Consider the following 19,906-nt stretch of genomic DNA (forward strand, 5'->3'; position numbering starts at 1 on the left):
TCTCTGCTATTTCCATTTCTCCTATTAAACTTCTCATTTCTTCCTCACAGCAATTTATAAATTGGTAGTTGGCTGTTTGCTGTTGCAGAAACGTACCTATGATAATTTGATTATAGACTACATCAGAAAGAACTGTACTGCTAATTGCAGGCACTGGGAGCCACCCTGCAGAGAGATATAGTGAAGTTTAAGAGAGAGGATGATTTTCTTTGTGAAGGTATAAATTAGTACCTTGCTTTCTATCCAGTGTATATCACCAGAGGACCTTTTTCATGAATTCTAATTTTAACAAGAAATAAGAAGAAGAAACACAGCCTGCTTAAAGCGTACCTATTTTGCTTGCTTAAGTGTAGCTCAAAGCCAACATGAAGTCTTGGGTTTGACATTTTCTCCTGGATACCCATTTTTTTTGCCAGTCAGAGGTATGTAGCCTAGAACAATCAGCCAAGAAAGCCCCCTCCCCTGATTTATAGCATTAACTGGAGACAGACAACTGCAGAGTGCTGATGAAATGGAGAGCTCATGAAACAGTGAAGATTTTTAGCAGATTCCCCAGGTGTCTGGTTCTCAAGTCATTAAGACCAGAATCCAAAAGTGAATCCTATAAAAAGAAGTCAATATAAAGAGTAATTTGGGAATGAAATAGCCTTTGCTAGCGATCTCCTAAAAGTAAGAAAGCTGATTGATTTTTATGTCTTTGAAAAGTCTAGGTAGATTACCTGGTAGTATTCAGTATGAATATGAAAAATTAATTTAGCTTATAGCTATTAAAGTTAATGTATTATTTCCTTCACAGCTCTCTTGAAACAATGTCCTGCTGTTTTAAAGGTAAAAACAAAGTCTTATGGGCAATTTTCACTTTCCCACAAAACCAGGTTTGCTTTTTATCACCTCACCCAACCATCTGGCTATAATTTGGAATTTACATACAGTCACTACTAAGGCAGCCTAAAATGGAAATCTATGAAGGAATTATGAGTATACTCTAGAAATAAAGATGACAAATGTTCATAGTATTTGAGGGGAGAAAAGCTCACTTTCAAACTCTTGGCTCCTTTGGCGTACAAGTACACCAGCTGAAAATACTTTTCCAACAGTAAATCTCCTTTTCTCTCCACGGGTTCTTACACCTTAGGTCTCTATAGTTTGGTCCAGTGTGAGAGTTGCCTTTACCACCAAATGCCTTGCTAAGATAAAGCCTTTTCCAGAGACCTTGTATAATTTATTATTCTCGAAATTTAAATTGACTTGTATTCTAAAAAAGATACATAACCATAGACAGCGGTCCCCAAACTTTTTGGCACCAGGAACCATTTTCATGGAAGACAATTTTTCCACAGACCAGGGAGGGCGGAGAATGGTTTCAGGATGATGCAAGTGCATTACATTTATTGTGCACTTTATTTCTATTATTATTACATTGTAAAATATAATAAAATAATTATACAACTCACCGTAGGTTGGGGACCCCTGCATAGAAGACAAAGTCAAATCTTTGGGTATAGAAGAGATTCTTGGATTGAGAAAGTCAGAATGACCAATTTTACTCTACTGGTACATATTTTTAATTTGCAAATATAAAAAAGCAATGAAAGCATTTAATACTGTTAATTAAGACTGTATCTAAGAATAAATATTCCTAAAATAGCTACAAATTGAAGTAAACATTAATTCACATCCTGTGGCATTTTAATCCCAAAGAGTCAAGGAAGAACAAGAAAAGCTTTCAAGTGACAAGCTTATTTGATTAATCAAAAGTTAGGGCTCATCAGGGCAGGGTTAGAGGTTCAATATCCATATGGTCAGCTGCTTCGCCCTCTTTTATTGATCATGAAGTATGCCAGAATCTAGCCCACTTATTTGGCAAATTTGCACCTCATTTCATATGGAACACATGTTCACAAGATAAATAACTCCTGTATCTCCCAACACTACACATATTAAAATAAATAAAAATACTTCTATATGCTTCCTAAGGGGAAGTAAGAAGGCTAATTTATCTATGTGAAAAAGAAAATATAATCTTGGGAAGAAAGGTTACATTAAGCTTCAGAATTATCCACACATACTTCTATTTCCTGAGAGCTAACAACTAACTCATGGACAAATTAGAAATAACAATACATGCATATTGACCATTTCTATTTTTATAGTTATTTATATAAACAAAACAAAAGAGAAAATGATCTAACTAGAGAGTGTTTAAAAAAAATTGTTTGGAGTGGTATTTGAAATGTTTTCTCAATCATAATGGTTCAGTTACACAGCCAAGACAAAAACATACTGAACAGAAATGTAGTGCAAATAGTATTGATAGTATTAAGAGATATTGGCATTTTGTTTTGGATTGCTCCTAACCTAAGTTATATTGTTGGAACATTGAGTTGAAAAATGAGAATTCTGTGAATCGTAGGTTGCTTCCACACAAACCTCTCTGTCTAGGAGTTCCAGCATTACGGGATGGGAAAGTTTCTGGTAGAAGTTATATCAGTCAGTGGGAAGATTAAAGATAAAGGAAAAATCAATTTAAAAAACTTGTTTTGACATTTTTTGCCTCTCTTATGCATGGAATATATGTTCTATGATGGCAAAAACTTTAAAAAGCCTATTTTTAGCATTTAAAATGCACAGCACCTACATAGAAAGCACATTACCCTCACAATCTGAGAGAAGGAACATACAGAATTCTTATGATTTCAGTCATCTCTTCAGAAAAAGGCTTAATATTTTAGAATTTATGTTAAAAGCACACTATTTTATACTGCATTGTGGAAGACAAATTCAAATTCTGACCACTTAATACAGAAACAATAAATGCATTTAAATTCTCTGATGTTTCTATAGAAGTTTTAAAGGACTTAAAATTGCAAATAGCTAACAGCTGAAAAAAAATGATGTCCTATTTGTAAAACCCCTTTGATGGTTTTCTCTGCTAACCCACAAATTTATCAGTGAATCTGTGATGAATTTAAGAAACGTGCCAATGTGTTTAAACAACAATCTGCATTATTACTATTGTAATTTAATGAGAACTGTGATGTACCAACACCTGCTATATGGCACTGTTACATGTATTATCTTTAATTTTTAAAGCATTCTCACAAGGTAGGTATTACACTTTCCTGTTTTTTTGATGAGAACACTAAGGCTCAGAGACTATCAAAACTTGCTCCATATCATTTAGTAAGTGCATTGGAGCTCATGCTACATAGATCCAAATAAAGCTTCTATAGAGGGATTTCTTTGGGATAGAGGACAAGATCTCATATTTTCTTCCCTTTCTATGCCACAAACTGCAAATTAGCAATATCTTGATAAATGTATAGATTCCCAGACCAAATGGCTGGAGGAACTGATTGGTGCTATGCGGGGACCTCCTTGAGTGTGTTAAATTGAGCGCCCTCCTTCCATCACACTCCTCATCTAAGTCTGACGGATCCGGCTCTCTAACCTAATTGCCATTAATCCACCTAGTTGTCAGCAGAAAAAAAATATGCATATTTACATTTTGCACGTGTATGTGTTGTTTATAGGAGAAATGAAGTTAGGCAAATATCCCACCTAAGTTCCTCCATAGAGGAATGGCTCTCCTGTTCCCATATAAGCATGTGCATATTATCATGGCATGTTTCAAGTTTAAACAGAATATTTGTAAACTTCCGTAATATAGATGGGAAATCTGACATGATCTTTTATAATCATGATGCATGGAGCAATATGGTGATGTGATATATTGAGGTGAGAGAAGAGTGACACCATGAATGTGAAAAGGTGAAGAAATAATGGGTTCCTTATTAAATTATACTTTTCCATTCAAAGAGAGAAATTTCCATTAATTTCAACCACTATGATACAGATTAAACTCAACTGCTCTTGAAATTTTTCCATACAAGATGATGCTCTTAAAGGTGACCTAAACAGGAGCCTGTTTCTAATGTGATAGGCCTTTAAAGCTTGATCACCAGATTTGTAAGATTTAAGAAGAGTAACCTATACCATCTGGTAGTAATTTTGTTAATGCACACCAGATTATTTTAAAAGTGTACTATTTATCATATTATCAAATTCTTTGCTCTCGAGGAGATAAAAACTGAAGTGGTCAGATGTTATCAATAGCTATTTGGTTAAAGCTACTGGCCTTTAAGCAAAAGAATTGCAGAATCAGCATTTGATTAAAGCAGCGGTCACCAACCTTTTTGGCACCAAGGACTAGTTTCATGGAAGACAATTTTTTCAATGAGGGGGGGTGGGGGTGGGGGTGGCGGGGAGGGTTAGGGGGATGATTTCAGGATGATTCAAGTGCATTACATTTATTGTGCAGCCAAACCTCTCTGCTAATGATAATCTGTATTTGCAGCTGCTCCCCAGCACTAGCATCACAGCCTCAGCTCTGCCTCAGATCCTCGGTCATTAGATTCACATAAGGAGCCTGCAACCTAGATCCCTCGCATGAGCAGTTTACAGTAGGGTTCGTTTTCCTGTGAGAGTCTAATGACTCCGCTGATCTAATAGCAGGCGGAGCTTATGTGGTGATGTAACAGATGGGGAGAGGCTGTAAACAGAGATGAAGCTTCCCTTGCTAGCCCACTGCTCACCTCTTGCTGTATGGCCTGTTCTAATATGCCACTGATGGGTACCGGTCTGCAGCCCAGGGGTTGGGGACTGCAGGATTAGAGGAGATAACAGCCATGGCATAAAATTTGGAATTATTCTCTGAGAGAAAATCTTTAAATAAAAGGGATAATGTGGACAAGATGGAGAAATAAAGCTAACCTTAGCTATTTATAAATAATGAGAAGGAAATCCCAACCTTCATTAAAGTGCTCAGATTAAAAATCACTTAAAATTTAAAGGCTTAAAAAATTTCTTTGATCTCTGCATTTGAGACCTTGTTTTAAGGAAAGAATGCCTTGTACAATCAAGTGTCTTTTTGAATATATTGCTTTTTTTTTTTTTTTTTGATTACAGTTCATTTTGCTTGATGTAAACAGAAAGAAACAAAATGTTGTCTGGGCCCTCATGAGCAATTACAAAGATTACAAGCAATTACAAAAGTCAACTTTTTAAAAACAAAATTTACCAAAAAGTATTCTGGTATCATTTAATATTTTTGAAATTAAAGATAAGCCCTATAAGTAATTCTTTAAGATAAATTTTAAAACTATATTTTTAGAGAAATATTTCATCTGTGATTAATAGGACACTGAGAATAAAATAAACTGATTAGAACACCATTTCTGAACCCACAAAAGATTGTGCCTTTAATTTGGCAAACTACTTTAACCTATAATTAAACAAAGTGCTCCCAGACAGTAGTAAAATTCCACTGGTCTTTGGCTATTTGGAGAAATTCAATGGCCTGATCAGATATATCAAAGTGCTGGGGCACTGAAGAAACTCAGCTGCTTGAGTATCTATTATAAGCAAAAAACCTGGAAAATAACATTTGCATGTCGGTTTTCTATGTTGGGATAGCAAGCTAATCTGAAGTTCCAATGACAGGTTTTGCCATTTGACCATGCGTGTCCTTTCGTAGGGTTATAATACAGTACTTAACCTTAGTATCCTGTATTGATAAGTACTTTGAATTATGAGGTACTGCCCTTTTTTTTGGCTGATTACTCGAATTTCTGAGACACTGTGCTTTTTGGAGGGTCTACTCTGACTGAAGGGTTGCAGATGCTAACTGGCAGTGTGCAACTATGTCAGGTTTTGGTAGAATCCCATGTGGAAGGCAGCTAGGGCAGATTTGTTAGGCAGTCCTCTACGTCCGCTAATATTACTTTGACTGAAACTAACATGTGGGTAGGACTAGCTTTTGGAAAAACCTTCAAAATTATTTTTGAGGAAACCTATTTGGGGAAAAAAATTCCAGAATGATCTCAAGAGATTTAGTAGAATACTGATAATCAACATACAACAAATCAAATCAGGATAAAATATCAACATTATACAGTATCAAAACTGTTCGATATTCATATTTTTCACGTAGGTGAGGAGTTCAACCCATATGGAATTTCATTACACTGCTTAAAGGAAACTTCAAAAATATACAGTATATTGTTTCCCAAGTCACTAAGGATTATTTGTTGGACTAGAAAATATTTTATCTGGCAATCTTTGGCCTCTGCTACTTTATGTCTGCATCTAAACACACTTGCATCCTCTCTACAGTCCTTGAGTCAGTTTATGTGAGTTTATACAAACTTCATAAGAGATTATAACTACATGTCTCAAAGGACCTGAACCAAAAAGGGCACGCAGATTATGCATTGTAGAGTCCACTAAAGGTGTTTGTCATCCATAAGGAGACTCATATATTTGATGTATTCTTATAAATTCATTGAAACAGGCTATACAGGCCGGGCGCGGTGGCTCACGCCTGTAATCCTAGCACTCTGGGAGGCCGAGGTGGGCGGATCGTTTGAGCTCAGGAGTTCGAGACCAGCCTGAGCAAGAGCGAGACCCCATCTCTACTAAAAATAGAAAGAAATTATATGGACAGCTAAAAAATATATATATATAGAAAAAATTAGCCGGGCATGGTGGTGCATGCCTGTAGTCCCAGCTACTCGGGAGGCTGAGACAGGAGGATCGCTTGAGCCTAGGAGTTTGAGGTTGCTGTGAGCTAGGCTGACGCCACGGCACTCACTCTAGCCTGGGCAACAGAGTGAGACTCTGTCTCAAAAAAAAAAAAAAAAAACAAAAAGAAACAGGCTATACAAGCTATACTACTGTTTTACAAGGGTCTGGTTTCCTTTTGTCCACACAATATCTAATTCAAAAGGGTTGTTTTAATTTCCAAAGTTAAACATCTCTAGTTTCTCACTTCTCCAAATTATTAATATGAATGCAGAAAGGAGATGAACTGAAAATCAAGACAGGAATACTTAAGATAACACCTTATAATAAAGCTGTCATCAATAGTCCTCAAAACACCTTCAACTGCTATGGCTTGCCTTTCACAATGATACTAATAAATAGGCAGGGAATATATTATTATCTTAATATATCATATTGTCAATAATTAAAAGACTTGACAAAGTTCTGGTTGTTAGTACAGTTTTAAAAAAGGAGCTTCAGACATAACAGATCTTTCCCAAGATGGTCATAAATTAAACTTGACTTACTATTAAAATTGCTGAATTGTATTTTTCTATTTTGAATGAGATTGTGAGATAACTACAGATATTCAATCACTTAAGATAAATTTGCATATATTCTTAATAACATATAGAATGTACAGAATATACAAGGCCATGTTTGTACCCAATGGATAAATAAGCAGGGAAAGTTGTTAAGCCCCATATATTTAAAACACTACTTTCAATATTGGTACCAAGGTAGGAAATACTGAATTTAAAACACAAAACATGTGGCAAAATTGCATGAAATGAACCCATTAAAAAACTTTGTTGATTTTTTGGTTAATCTACATTCCGATCAAATTTATTGTTTTAGACAGGCTGATCAGGTCTAGTTTGTCATGGGAAGAGTCAGAACAGGAAGAACTCTGGTGTTGAGAGGTCTGGCTCCTACTCCTGACTCAACACTAATCCATTATGCAATTCAGAGTAAATCAATTTCCCTGGCTTCCCTTTTGTTCCTAAAAACAAAGGAGCTTGCCTAGTCACAATCTTGCAAGTCAGCTCCATCTCTAACACTCTGAATATCTGTAATCACGAAGCAATATATTTACTCACATAATTAACTTGTATAATACCTCCTATTGTTAAGCCAATAAAAAACCTTGCTTCAGAAAAAAGAAATGGTGTGAATGATACCCTCTTTCCATTTTATGGGAGAATAAAAAGAGAAATACATAGTTATATAGGGAAATAAGATTGACAAAATCAAATGTGTTCAAACTGGTAACTTTTCTGTTTTGGGTAAGAGAGAAGACATTATTTCTGATTTATGTTTCATTCATTTAACATTTTTCAATAAATATATATTGAGCTTCTATCATAAGACAGACACAAGGAATACAGCTGGTCATTTATGTGTCTTATGTATATTAGATAAGTCACATATAAATCATGATTTATAACAGATTATAAAATAAATACTTGGTAAGAGAAGCAACAACAGATACTAGGAAGAAGAAATCTAGTATGGGTGTTAGGGGTGAAATTTTGCTGAAGGCTCCTCTGAAGAAGTTGCCTTTAAATTGAGACCTGAAAAATGAGTGAGTTGGACAAAGGGGATATAGGTACATTACAGGCAGATAGAATAGCATATGCAAAGACTGATAAATTGGTACATCAGGCTCTTGGTATCAAGCTCTGAAGTGAACATCTAACATAAAGAATAATGAAAAGCTAAAGCAACAACCAAATATTCACTGGAATTATGTTTGTCATTGTATTGTCATCTAAAGTAATTTGTGTTCTAGTACTGAGAATGCCTTAGTTTATTACAATCATTTCAAAAGAGTGCTTGGACTTCACAAGTAGATCTGAAATGCTTGGCTTTCTTTTTCTAGTTTCAAGGTTTAAACATGATGAGTGTATCTGCAATTAATTTAAACAGAATTACAAAGTTTGTCGAAAGGTTCAGTATGTTCCTTGGGAAGATACGCCAGTCTTTCTCAACCAGCATTTTATATCTGAATCACAGAATTTCTCAACTCCTCTAATGACGGTACATAACTAGAACTGTTCTAGATGTGTGGGAAAAAAGTTGATTCATTACACACAGTGGATGCCTTAGGGCATTCACTTAATTCTCTTGGGGAATCTGAAGTTGACTACTCCATTGCTCAATAATGGTGTACATGGAACTTTAATCTGTTTCTTAATTTCAGTATTAGTCTAAATACTTTGCTTACTCATAAGTAATTCTGTGGAAATACTCATGCTAATTCTGTGGAAACTGAAAATTCTCTCACAGTTGTGAATCAGATATAGATAGAAATATAGGCAGAGGAGATATAAAGGTAGCTCTCCTTTCATACACGTGTATATGATATTCTTGCTTATTCAAGAAAATTGGAATGGTTATGGCACAGTTTCTTATTTTTCTTTTCCATCAAATTTTTGATGACTAAATACTAATATATCCAGAGTTCAGGCAGGTATACTAACAACAATATTCCCCAGAACACTCATTACTAATATGTACAGAGTGTGTCACAATTTACAATGACATTTAACATGTATTTTCTCACTGAATTCCCACAATGATGCCGTGATCTAATATAGGTATTATTATATAATTCATTTCACAAATGGAAACAATGAAATTTATAGAGATCAAGTGTCTTCCACAAGGTCATGCATTAAATAAGTGTTGAAACCTGAAATTATAATGTGGTCTTATAATGCCCAAGCCTATGTTTTATTTTACTAATCCATAGTGTTTCAATTATTAAATTAGAAAATTAAGATGGTAGGATAGGACATAAATTTATTTTTTTAACTCATTTCCTTAATCCCATGACCAATATAATGATATTATAGTGATTTAACTTATATTTAAATCCTGAATTAAAAGATTTTTTTTAAACAAATAAAATGCATAATGTGGATTGACTCTTTATGTAAGATGAATAGGGAAAGAATCTATTTCTGGTTTACTACCCCAGTTTCCTTTGACCTTCACACAACACAACTACATATTTATTTTGCAGGCACACAAATTTAACTTCTCAGGGCAAAGGGGCTGTATGACATCAGCGGCAGTAAGTATGTTGATTTCCTCTAGGGGAGAGAAGGGGGAAAGGAAGCAACAGACACCGAACAATGAAAGAAATTGGAAGACTAGACAGAAGCACTAATCGAAGGAAGGGAGGAGGAGCAGATGGTGTAGGAAGGAGACACGCGGGAGTTGGAGGGAAAGGAAGCAATTGGCAAGCAGTAGGCCGAATGCCAAATTTGTGAAGGATCTGAAGGGCACTGGGGATTTTCATGGGATGTGAGTCAGCTGCTTTTTACCAAAATATCACACCAACAAGGGAAATCAAAGAAACCTACAAAGACATACAGGAAGCAGAAAAGGATTGGAAAAAGAACTGATGACATACTCCATTCTAACAATTCTGCCTATTCAGCATGGGAATGGGAAGTGTGAAATCATTTTTTTAATGCATAACTGTTCTCCTAACTTCATTATTGATTTTCAAATCTTTAATTTGCTCATGAAAGAAATGATAAGATCCTTCTATTTATTTTTAGCTATGTTTTTACTTACCTTGTATGAATATGATTTCTCATTAATTGTTGCTCATATAAAACAATTCATTTCAACCATCTAGGATTAGGGTGACTAACTATCCTCGTTTTCCCTCACATGAGGGGTTCTGTGGGACTAGAATTTTCAGTGCTAACACCAGGACAGTGCTAGGCAAACCAGAATGGTTAGTCATCCTATTTAAGGCAAAAACCTTTCTTAAAAAAAGTTTATAGATATGCTTTTTCATCAGGTTAAAACACATTGATGCTGTGAATTTTTGCTCACATTTTTCAAAGAAGAATGGATAAAATCTTAATTCGGTTATGTGATAAGTAGATGAAATTGAAAAAAAAAGGTTTCTGTTTGGACTATGGCTTTGATAAAAATAAATAACTTATAAGAAAATTATTTTCCCACCATCTAAATTATTATCTCAATCAATTAAAAAATGGAAGACATATAGAATTATTTGTAACAGCTACTTATTTTGAGGACAGGAAGGAAGAAGAATAAAAAATTCAAGGCACAGCTTATCTCAAAGAATAATACCAATCATTCAAAAGTATTCATGTCACAAAGACTCATAGCAGCTAAGACTTTCAAACATGAAAAGATAAATGGTATTTAAGCTCTTCTTCTTAAGTACTAAAATGAAATAATTTAGGATAAATGACAGATAAAAGTGATTATGAAGAAAGTAGTTTTGAAATTTCAGAACTGGGTCTAGGTAGAGCTCATTATTGACACTGTCTTGTTAACGCGTTAGCTTTTACTATATTTTATTTTATCTATTCAAAATTACAAAACCACTATATCAATAATATTTTCTTTAACTCAATTTCCTAATAATTATACACTTTCTCATAATTGGTTAATTTTTTCAAAAAATAACTTTTAAAGTGTGTATAGGTGATAATATTAGAACCTGGCTAATCCAAAATTTGGACTGTGAACTATAAAGCACATTCCATTGAATCATTCATTGATTCATAGTTTAATTTTTAGCATAAATCTTTCTTTTTCTAAATGCCAAGTGGTGAATGGTTAATTATCTTCCTCTTTAGGTATTCTCAAATATCTTTTTAGGGAAGACTTCTAGTCTTCAGAATAAATAATTTCAGGTTATCTGAGCTATAATCTTTGGCCAAACTTGATCATTCCTGTGCCACCTTTTATGAAACTACTAAACTTCTCAAATTTTACAGATCTTTGTTTTGTTGTAGATACCCATACTAGGGATAAAATGCACAAATTCTTGAATGTACCAAGCCCAGTTTCAACATTACCATAACCTCCATTGTGCAAACTAACCTCTCTAGACCCTTGCAAATTAAAGGCAATATTTCATAGTGGAAACTAAGAGATATAGTCATCCTGAGTCAAAATTTGTACTGATAGCGTATCAGGGTTGTTATATACGTAGCAAAATATATAGGACTCTATAAAAAATGTTATCAGCCAATTTGGAGTTAGCTACTGCATTAGCAAAATTTTTAGTATTTATCTGACAGGGTTGTTGTCAAGATTAAATGGGTCAATATACATAAAGTGCTTAGAACAGGGCCTGGCATATAGTAAATGCTACATTAAGTGTTTACTATCATCATCATCATCATCATCTTCTGTTTCTTCTCCTAGAGAATGAATTGACAGGCAAGAATATGCCCTAATGGAAAGAAAATAGCTTCTTCATTGAGTTTTCAAGGGATAAAATGAGATAATAAAAAGTGTCTAATACATAGCAGATTCTCAATACACAACAGCTATTGCTATTATTACCTTGGTAGATTAATAAATTATTAGTGTTCCTGCAGTAACCATCTCTAAAACTTGATATATTTATTTGAAAATTTTCATATTTAAAAAAATGTACTTTTTTTTCATATCATCTTCATGACAGACAAGAAGAGCTAAATACAAGGCCTTAAATACTAACTTGCAATATTCATTAAACATTGATTTCATATTTACTATGTACCAGGTATTAAAAATTTACTATTGTTTCTGTAATATTCACTTATTGATCTAAAACAAAAGTTTAATTTCTAGTCACCAATTAGCAGATCTCATACACAGATGTACACAACCATTTTTTTTTAATATAATGGTATCAATTTGCTATCTCATTTTTATAATATATTAAAGTAAATCATATAGTTGCTCTTGTTTCATTAGTTATCACCTAGGTACTACTGGGTACCTTAGTATTGTAGTTTATAAACACACTTGTTCTTATGCTTATAATAATCAATTAAATAAGTTTTATTATTTTCTATTTATAAGCCATCCTCTATGACAGATTGGCTATTTCTCTCCATCTTTAGCTACCTCCAAGAGAATATCCATTTCATAGAAACCCAAGACAGGGTATGAGAAACTGATGCCTGGGACATTGTACAATTGTCTGTGACCTTCCCCCTAAAACTTTGCTGATTAACAACAAACTCACCTTTTCACTAAGATAATATTAAAATTACCCAAATAAACAAATATAGAATAAGTGGCAAAGTTTTAAATAAATTTGATTTAGAAAACTATTTGTTATATCTACTTTAAGCTATATTTAATTCTTTAAATATAGTACATTATATATTTTCTTTAATTCAAGTACAATTATTTTTTGTGTTCTTTTTTATTTTTAACATTTATATTTTTTTAATTTTTAATTACTAGGGCACATAATAGTTGTATATATTTACAGGGCACATGTGATTTTTTATACAGGCATACAATGTGTAATAATCAAATCAGGGTAATTGGGGTATCCATCACTTCAAACATTTATCATTTCTTTGTTAGGAACATTCCAATTCTATTCTTTCTTTATTTTAAAATATAGCATAACTTATTGTTGACTGTAGTCACTTTGTTGTGCTATCAAATGTTGCTCATTCTAACAACCTAACTATATTTTTGCACCCATTCCTAGTTTATCCAACCCTCCCTACTAGCCTTCCCAGCCTCTAGTGCCCATCATTCTACTCTTTGTCTCAATGAGATCAATTCTTTTAATATTTAGCTTTTTGATTGAACATAATTTTTTTTAACATTTGGCATTAGTTTTTTCCCAATCTTAACATTTTCTTTTTTCCACCTTATGAAATATTTTAGACTTAAATGCAATATTTCCAAAATATAATGAAATAAGAGAAATATATTACTTTTTGTCAGGTATGTATAAATGTTGTGATACATCAAAAAGAGGACTTCAGTCCTCTGATTCATCTTTATGAGAAAATTTCATTTATTACTAATGATGGTTATGACTAACTCTCAAACACATGAATTAAATCAGTTTAATCCAGCCTATTTCTAACTCTAAATACTCATGTCTGGGGAAAAAAAAAACACCAGAGACAAACATCATCTAAGGCCTCTTTCAAATGATTCCGAGAAATATGTGCCAAAAAAGTTCTAAAAGATTCTCCTATCATGTAAGAGAATAAGAAAATGTTATTTATGTATGCCTGGTTTATAATCCTCATGGATCTAAAATTTGGCTCAGAATCCAGGTCAGTGTAAGAAGAAATGACTTAAGAACATCAAAAAATACAGGTGCAGCTACAATTCAATTACATATTTCCCCTTTTTGTAGGGTGTGTCTTTGTTCTCACAGCTGGGAGAGGTGTACTTTAAATTTTCAACAAAGAAAGCCACCACATTAAAGAACTCTAGAAATTCCTATAACCAAAACTGTAGCAATAACCATGCAATCTTCAATTGCCTTTCATAAAGATATTATGTGCTTTAATCTCCTGTTCATCTGCCCTCAACACATTTGGCAAAGTACATTAACATTAGAAATGAAAACAAATCATTTGAATACAAACCTTAGGAAAGAAGAATCACATTAAAATAGCTAACAACCAACATCTTTTAAGAATTTATTTTCATTTTTGAATAAAAGAATTTGAAATAATGTCATGTATTCTGTTTATAGTCTAAGTTTTTGTTTTAATTATTCAATTTTAGTTTTGCTGAAAGGAAGAAAATAAAACATAAACAATTATGATCTAAATAAAAACAGTGATTTTCAACCTAAACTGCTAGTTTTAAATCTATTCATTTTCCCAAATGTATAAATGTGCTTTTTACCTCTAGTGTTTTATCAGTTCCACAGTCATAATTTATACAAAACACACAGATGGTCTTAGAAATAGTAAAAGTTTCAGATGTTACAACTTCCTAGCATATGGAACACTATCGTGGATCATCACTTTGGCAGCATTTAAATGATTTAAATGTTATTTATATATTAACATCTTGGCATAATTTCATAGTCATAGGTTTTTACAACTTTAAATTGTTTGATTCCTGATTGGAGGTGGTTCTTACATTGACGAGGAGCTGCTGATATGTAGAGGACTGATACTCTTTAATCAGAGGATAGTGTCCTTCTAGATAGGACAAGTAAATGAAAACTTTATAATAAATTAAACATTTTGGCATAAATGACAAAATTCCATCTAATTCGACATATGATACAGCAGTGAGTTCCAAGAATTTTTTAAATATCAAATTTACTATAGTGAGTTTAAACTATGAATGTCACAAAATAATAACACACACACGGGCACATGCAGAAAACATAATCTTTAAAATTAACTAAGATCTTTCCCAATGCAAGACTAAAATCACCTGTGTTTTTTATCTACCATATGAGATAAAACATAAAAAGAGCTGTCTGTACTCTGTGTCTAATTCCCATCTTTCCAGTCTGTCTTGAACCAGTTCAGTGAGTTCTTAACCCCCTCCACTCCGCTGAAATGGCTCTTGTCAAGGTCATCTGTGATTGACCACCAAGCTGTTAAATCCAGCGGTCAATTCTCAATCCCCTTATAACTTGATCTACCAATTACAACTGCGTCAGTCATTGCCACCTTCTTAAAACCCTGACTTGACTTGGCTGCCCTTTTAATTTTCCTCCTTTCTCATTGACTGCTCCCTCTCAGTTTCCACTGCTCTTTCTGTCTCTTCTCCCTGAGAACTGAGTGTTGCATCTTGTTTCCTTTCTATCTAGAATCATTCCCTTGGTAATTTCAGTCTCCTGTTTTCAAATAACATGTACACCGTGACGACTCACATATTCATCAGGATAGGCTACGTTATGCTGTGGTAAGAAATTCTCAGTGACTTAATACAACAAAGATTTATTTCTCATTCATCCTACCCATCCATCATGGGATGAGAGAGGTGAAGAGTAGAAAGTTCTGCTACACATAACTCAGGGGCTCGGGCTCTCAGGGTGTCCTCCATATTTTAGGGGCACTGCCTAGAATATGCGGCTTCCTTGGTTGCATAGTGGTAACAAAGGAGTACTGGATGCTCACTCCAATACTAGTATTTAATGTCCACTCACAGCCCATGAGCTGAAACAGTCAAACAGGTCTGCCCAACAGCAAGGAAGCTGGCAAGCAGGGTCTTTCATCTGCCCAGAAGGACGGAAGGAGGAAGGACTACATAATAATGAGGACTTGTATGTCTACCACAAATTTTTTCTCTAACCTCAATCTCAACTCTGCATTTCTGACTCATATATCCAACTGCCTATTTGCCATTTATACTTGGATATCTAATAAGCATTTCAAAATTACCATGTCTAAAGCTGAGTTCTTGATACGTCCCCTGCAAATCGTCTCTTACCATCTGCAGCATTTCAGTTGATGTCATCTCTGCCTTTTCAGTTGCTCAGGCCAATCAAATAAGGTGATCCTTGACTCTTCCTTTTTCTCACAAGCCACATCCAATCTGTTGGCAAATTCTGTTGGCTATTGCTTTATAGTACGTCCAGAATCTAACCACTCCTCACTGCCTCCCATCCTAGCAGACTGGTTCAAACTATCATTTGTCTCTTTCCTGGCTTGTTGCAAAGGCTCTTAACTGGTCTTCCTGCTTCTTCTGAGAAGGCCCTGATGCGTCTCACCTTACTTAGAAGAAAAGCCAAACTATTTACATTCGTAAAATCCTATGCAATCTGTCTGCCTTTTACCCTGGCTCTGCAACACTTTCTCCTACAAATCTCTCCTTCACTTAACTCTATTCAGCCTGTGCCTAAGCTGACTCTTTGTTTTTTGCTGAATGTGTTAGGTACACCCTAACTTAGGGTCTTTGAATTTACTGTGCTGTGTGTCTAAAGCACCCTTTTTCCAGAGACTTGTATAGTTGCCTCCCTCAATTTTTTCATGTCTTTATGTGAGGCATTCTCTGATCAGCCTATTTAAAAATTTCAATCCCACCTGAACCCTAATTAATCCCCGTACCCCTTCACAATTTTTATAGGACTTCTTCTAGTTTAACATAGTATATATTATACTTATTTATTTTGGTTTTATCTGTACATACACGCATAGAATGTAAATTCCAGAAGGGCACTCACTGAGTTTTGTTTAAGCTGTATTTCCAGTGGTAAGAATTTTGCCATTAATTTGTATTAAACGCAAATAGGTAATCAGGAAAGGCATGAGGGGAATCAGTGATAATACTGGTTTTAATATGTTTGAATCATTAAGGTTGGGAAATGGGATTACAGATAATGGTTCTTAAATCATCTAAAATGTATTTTTAAGGGGAAAATACCCTTATCTTAATTGCACATAAATTCAAAAGGCATCTTTTATCACTAGCAGGAGAAGCATTTGTTCCTTTACTTTCCATTCCCCTGTGTTCTTGGCTTCATTTTCCAAAACCACTGTTGCCACATAGAGTTCATGTTGCCATGTGACTTTTCAGCACCACTGAAAGGCAGAACTGGGTCATCCTCACCCCAATCCCTAGAATTACAAAAATCCTTTGAAAGACTCATTCTGGCTTAGATCAGTACAGGAAAAATGCTTGATTTTCTTTCGAAGTCAATAAAAGTTTGTCTAACACAACCTTCTTTACTTTTCTCACTACTCAGTCATCATGCTAATCTGCTGACTGGTTGCTCAGAAATAATAGAAGCACTTGCTAGGTTTAGGTGGTCTGTCTTATAACTTTGTTCTCCTACACCTTCAACAGTGACCTTTTTCTCACACATATGTTCTCCTAGGGAACTTTAAATCTTGGCCAATTAATTTCTAATAGACAGACATCAGTACATGCTGAACAAAGAAAATTGTAAAGGGGAATGTTGAACAATCATAGAATCAATGAGAGCTTGGTGAATGAGGTACTTTAATAACACCTTACAAGACAGAATAAGCAAAAAAGTCACATAGAATCACTACCATCAAGAAGAAAATGCATCATGACCTCCTACAGATCACGTAATTCTCTCTTATATGAGAGCAGGAATATGAAATCCAATAATCTAATCACACAAATTGTACTTTGTAATGAGATAAATTCATCATTAACCATCATTCAGAATGAGATTTTATTTCTCAGAAATAATATCAATATTAAACTCTATAGAACCGAAAAGCAATTTAAAAATGAGAAAAAAAACATAAAAAAATCCTGAAGTAGCTTAAGAAGACTTCTAGAAACTTATGTATAACGGATTTTTTTAAATAAATAATTTTTATTGTAACACATGGAAATTTTACAACTGTACTTATTGTAATAATAAAGTCGTACATAAAAGTGTTAAGTCTAAGACATTCAAATAGAAATTATAGTTTTCTTTTACTGATCTCTAAACACCACACATTTTCCTCACTTATTTTCATGTAAACACAGAGGAATTGAAATATATTCGTTTTAAAAGAAGAACTGAAAATGGGAGCTAATACAAGCCTTATTTAAAAGAATCTGCTTCATTTTTCTCTTTTTCTTTGTGAGGATGTGTAGTTAAACCTACAAGTGTTCCCTGCTGTTGAATTAAATACTCACAGTTATTCTTTCATCTTTATCATCCAGTGGAGAGCCGTCTTTCTTCCAGGAAATGGTGGGTTCAGGATGGCCTCGTGGAGGTTGGCATTCCATTACCGCCGGCTCTCCTACAGCCACCATGACATCAGAAGGGTTTTGTCTGAAGTCATCCCGTAGTACTGCAGAAACAAGATTAAATCATTATACTCAATAGTGACATATACATTCCTTATCTCTGAAGTTCAGCAAGAGACATTTATTATAATAAAGTACTACTAATACCTATTGCCATACAGCTTTAAGAATCTCTATCTACTTACAGACATCTGCAATTTAATAAAGATATTTGGCCTTAAGCATGCACAGGGGGGATAATTTGATATTCTTCATAGGCCAGCAGGCAAGTGTGTTCTGCGCTTAGTGCCCTCACCGGTAGCATTTGGCTTATCTTTCATGGGCACCTCTTTTCTGCCTACTGCCTACATTTTTCTCATCCGTGTGCTAATGACTGTAACCAAATCCTCCTTAAAAGAAAAAACAAAAATGCTTTCAAACATGCATTTAATTGAGAGATATTTTATAGATACTTAAAATTAATGAATCAGATTATATAATCATTATAATTCAAATATGTTCACTATAAAAACTTTACACATATCTACAAAGAAACTACATTCAAAATCATTGTCCACATTTTTCCATTATCACTGAGAATGTTAGAAGACAAGAATAATTATAACAGCACTGGTACCAATAGCACTGTGTTTTATGTTTTAAGTTACTGGGGTTTTTTTTGGATATATTATATTATTTAATCCTTAAATCTATTGAGAATGAGAGAGATTATTTATCCCATTTATACTATTAATCCTATATTTTAGAGGAGAAAGCAATTTATTGTTATAATCTCAACTGAATACTAATATATTAGGTTGTTAAGTAAAGAATGTCTGATTTTCTTAAGTGCAAAGTTTGATAGTTGCTATCTCTCACATTTCACTTTGACACTTCTTTTTTTATATAATTATGAAGGTATATCCTCATTCTTTCAAATATACATTTTGTTTTGTAATTTTTTTTCAAATTTTTTTTAGAGAAATTTTTGTGAAACCATGGATAAGTCAAAAATTCATGTTATTTTTGAATATGAGTTCTGTTGTGGAAACAACGTACCACAGACATCTTGAAATATCAACAAAGTGTTTGGCAAGGATGTGGCTAATGAATGCACAGTACATTGATGGTTTGAAAAGTTTTGTTCTGGGTGATTTTAATCTTAAAAATAAGCCACGTGAGCGACCTGAGACCAAGATGGATAATGATGAGCTGAAAGCTGTAGTGGAAGCAAATGCATCTCAACCCATGTGTGAATTTTCAGTAAGGTCTGACATTACTAATCCAACAATACTGGACCATTTGAAACCAATGGGCAAGGTATGAATTAAATGAGCGTCAGAAGAGAAATCCTCTTGAAGCTTGCCTTTCTTTGCTGTCACGACATAAACGGGAACCATTTCTACACCGTATTGTTACATGTGATAAAAAATGGATTCTTTTTGAGAATTGCAAGTGCTGGGCACAATGGTTGGATAAAATTGAAGTGCCAAAACACAGTCCAACCAAACATTCATCAAAAAAGCTATTGGTGTCAGTTTGGTGGTCCGGCGCTGGTACTATCCACTACAGCTTCATGAAACCTGGCCAATTGATTACAGCGGTAATCAATTGGATGAAATGGTGAGGATGCTTATGATTAAGTAGCAGATATTGTTTCTATTGTCAATAGAGACAAGCCAATCTTCCTGAAAAACTACATCTCAAAAAACAATGCTGCTCAAACTACAGAGGTTGGAATTGGAAACTCTCTGTCATCCACCGTATTCACCAGACCTTACACCAACTGACTACCACTTCTTCCAGGCTTTGGACCACTTCTTGC

General features: G+C 34.2%; 1 protein-coding gene across 3 annotated transcripts in view; it reads right to left on the minus strand.

The window, feature by feature from the left end:
* The window catches only part of ROBO1 (roundabout guidance receptor 1), a 1,084,421-nt gene that overhangs the window by 122,015 nt on the left and 942,500 nt on the right, over positions 1-19,906 (minus strand). For all 3 annotated transcript variants that reach the window (XM_069475042.1, XM_069475044.1, XM_069475043.1), the window contains one exon: positions 17,989-18,146. In XM_069475042.1, coding sequence (XP_069331143.1) covers positions 17,989-18,146 — 158 coding nt within the window. The remainder of the gene's footprint in view (positions 1-17,988; positions 18,147-19,906) is intronic.

Source organism: Eulemur rufifrons, chromosome 7 (assembly GCF_041146395.1).
Source record: "Eulemur rufifrons isolate Redbay chromosome 7, OSU_ERuf_1, whole genome shotgun sequence".
In the NCBI taxonomy this organism is placed as follows: Eukaryota; Metazoa; Chordata; class Mammalia; order Primates; family Lemuridae; genus Eulemur; species Eulemur rufifrons.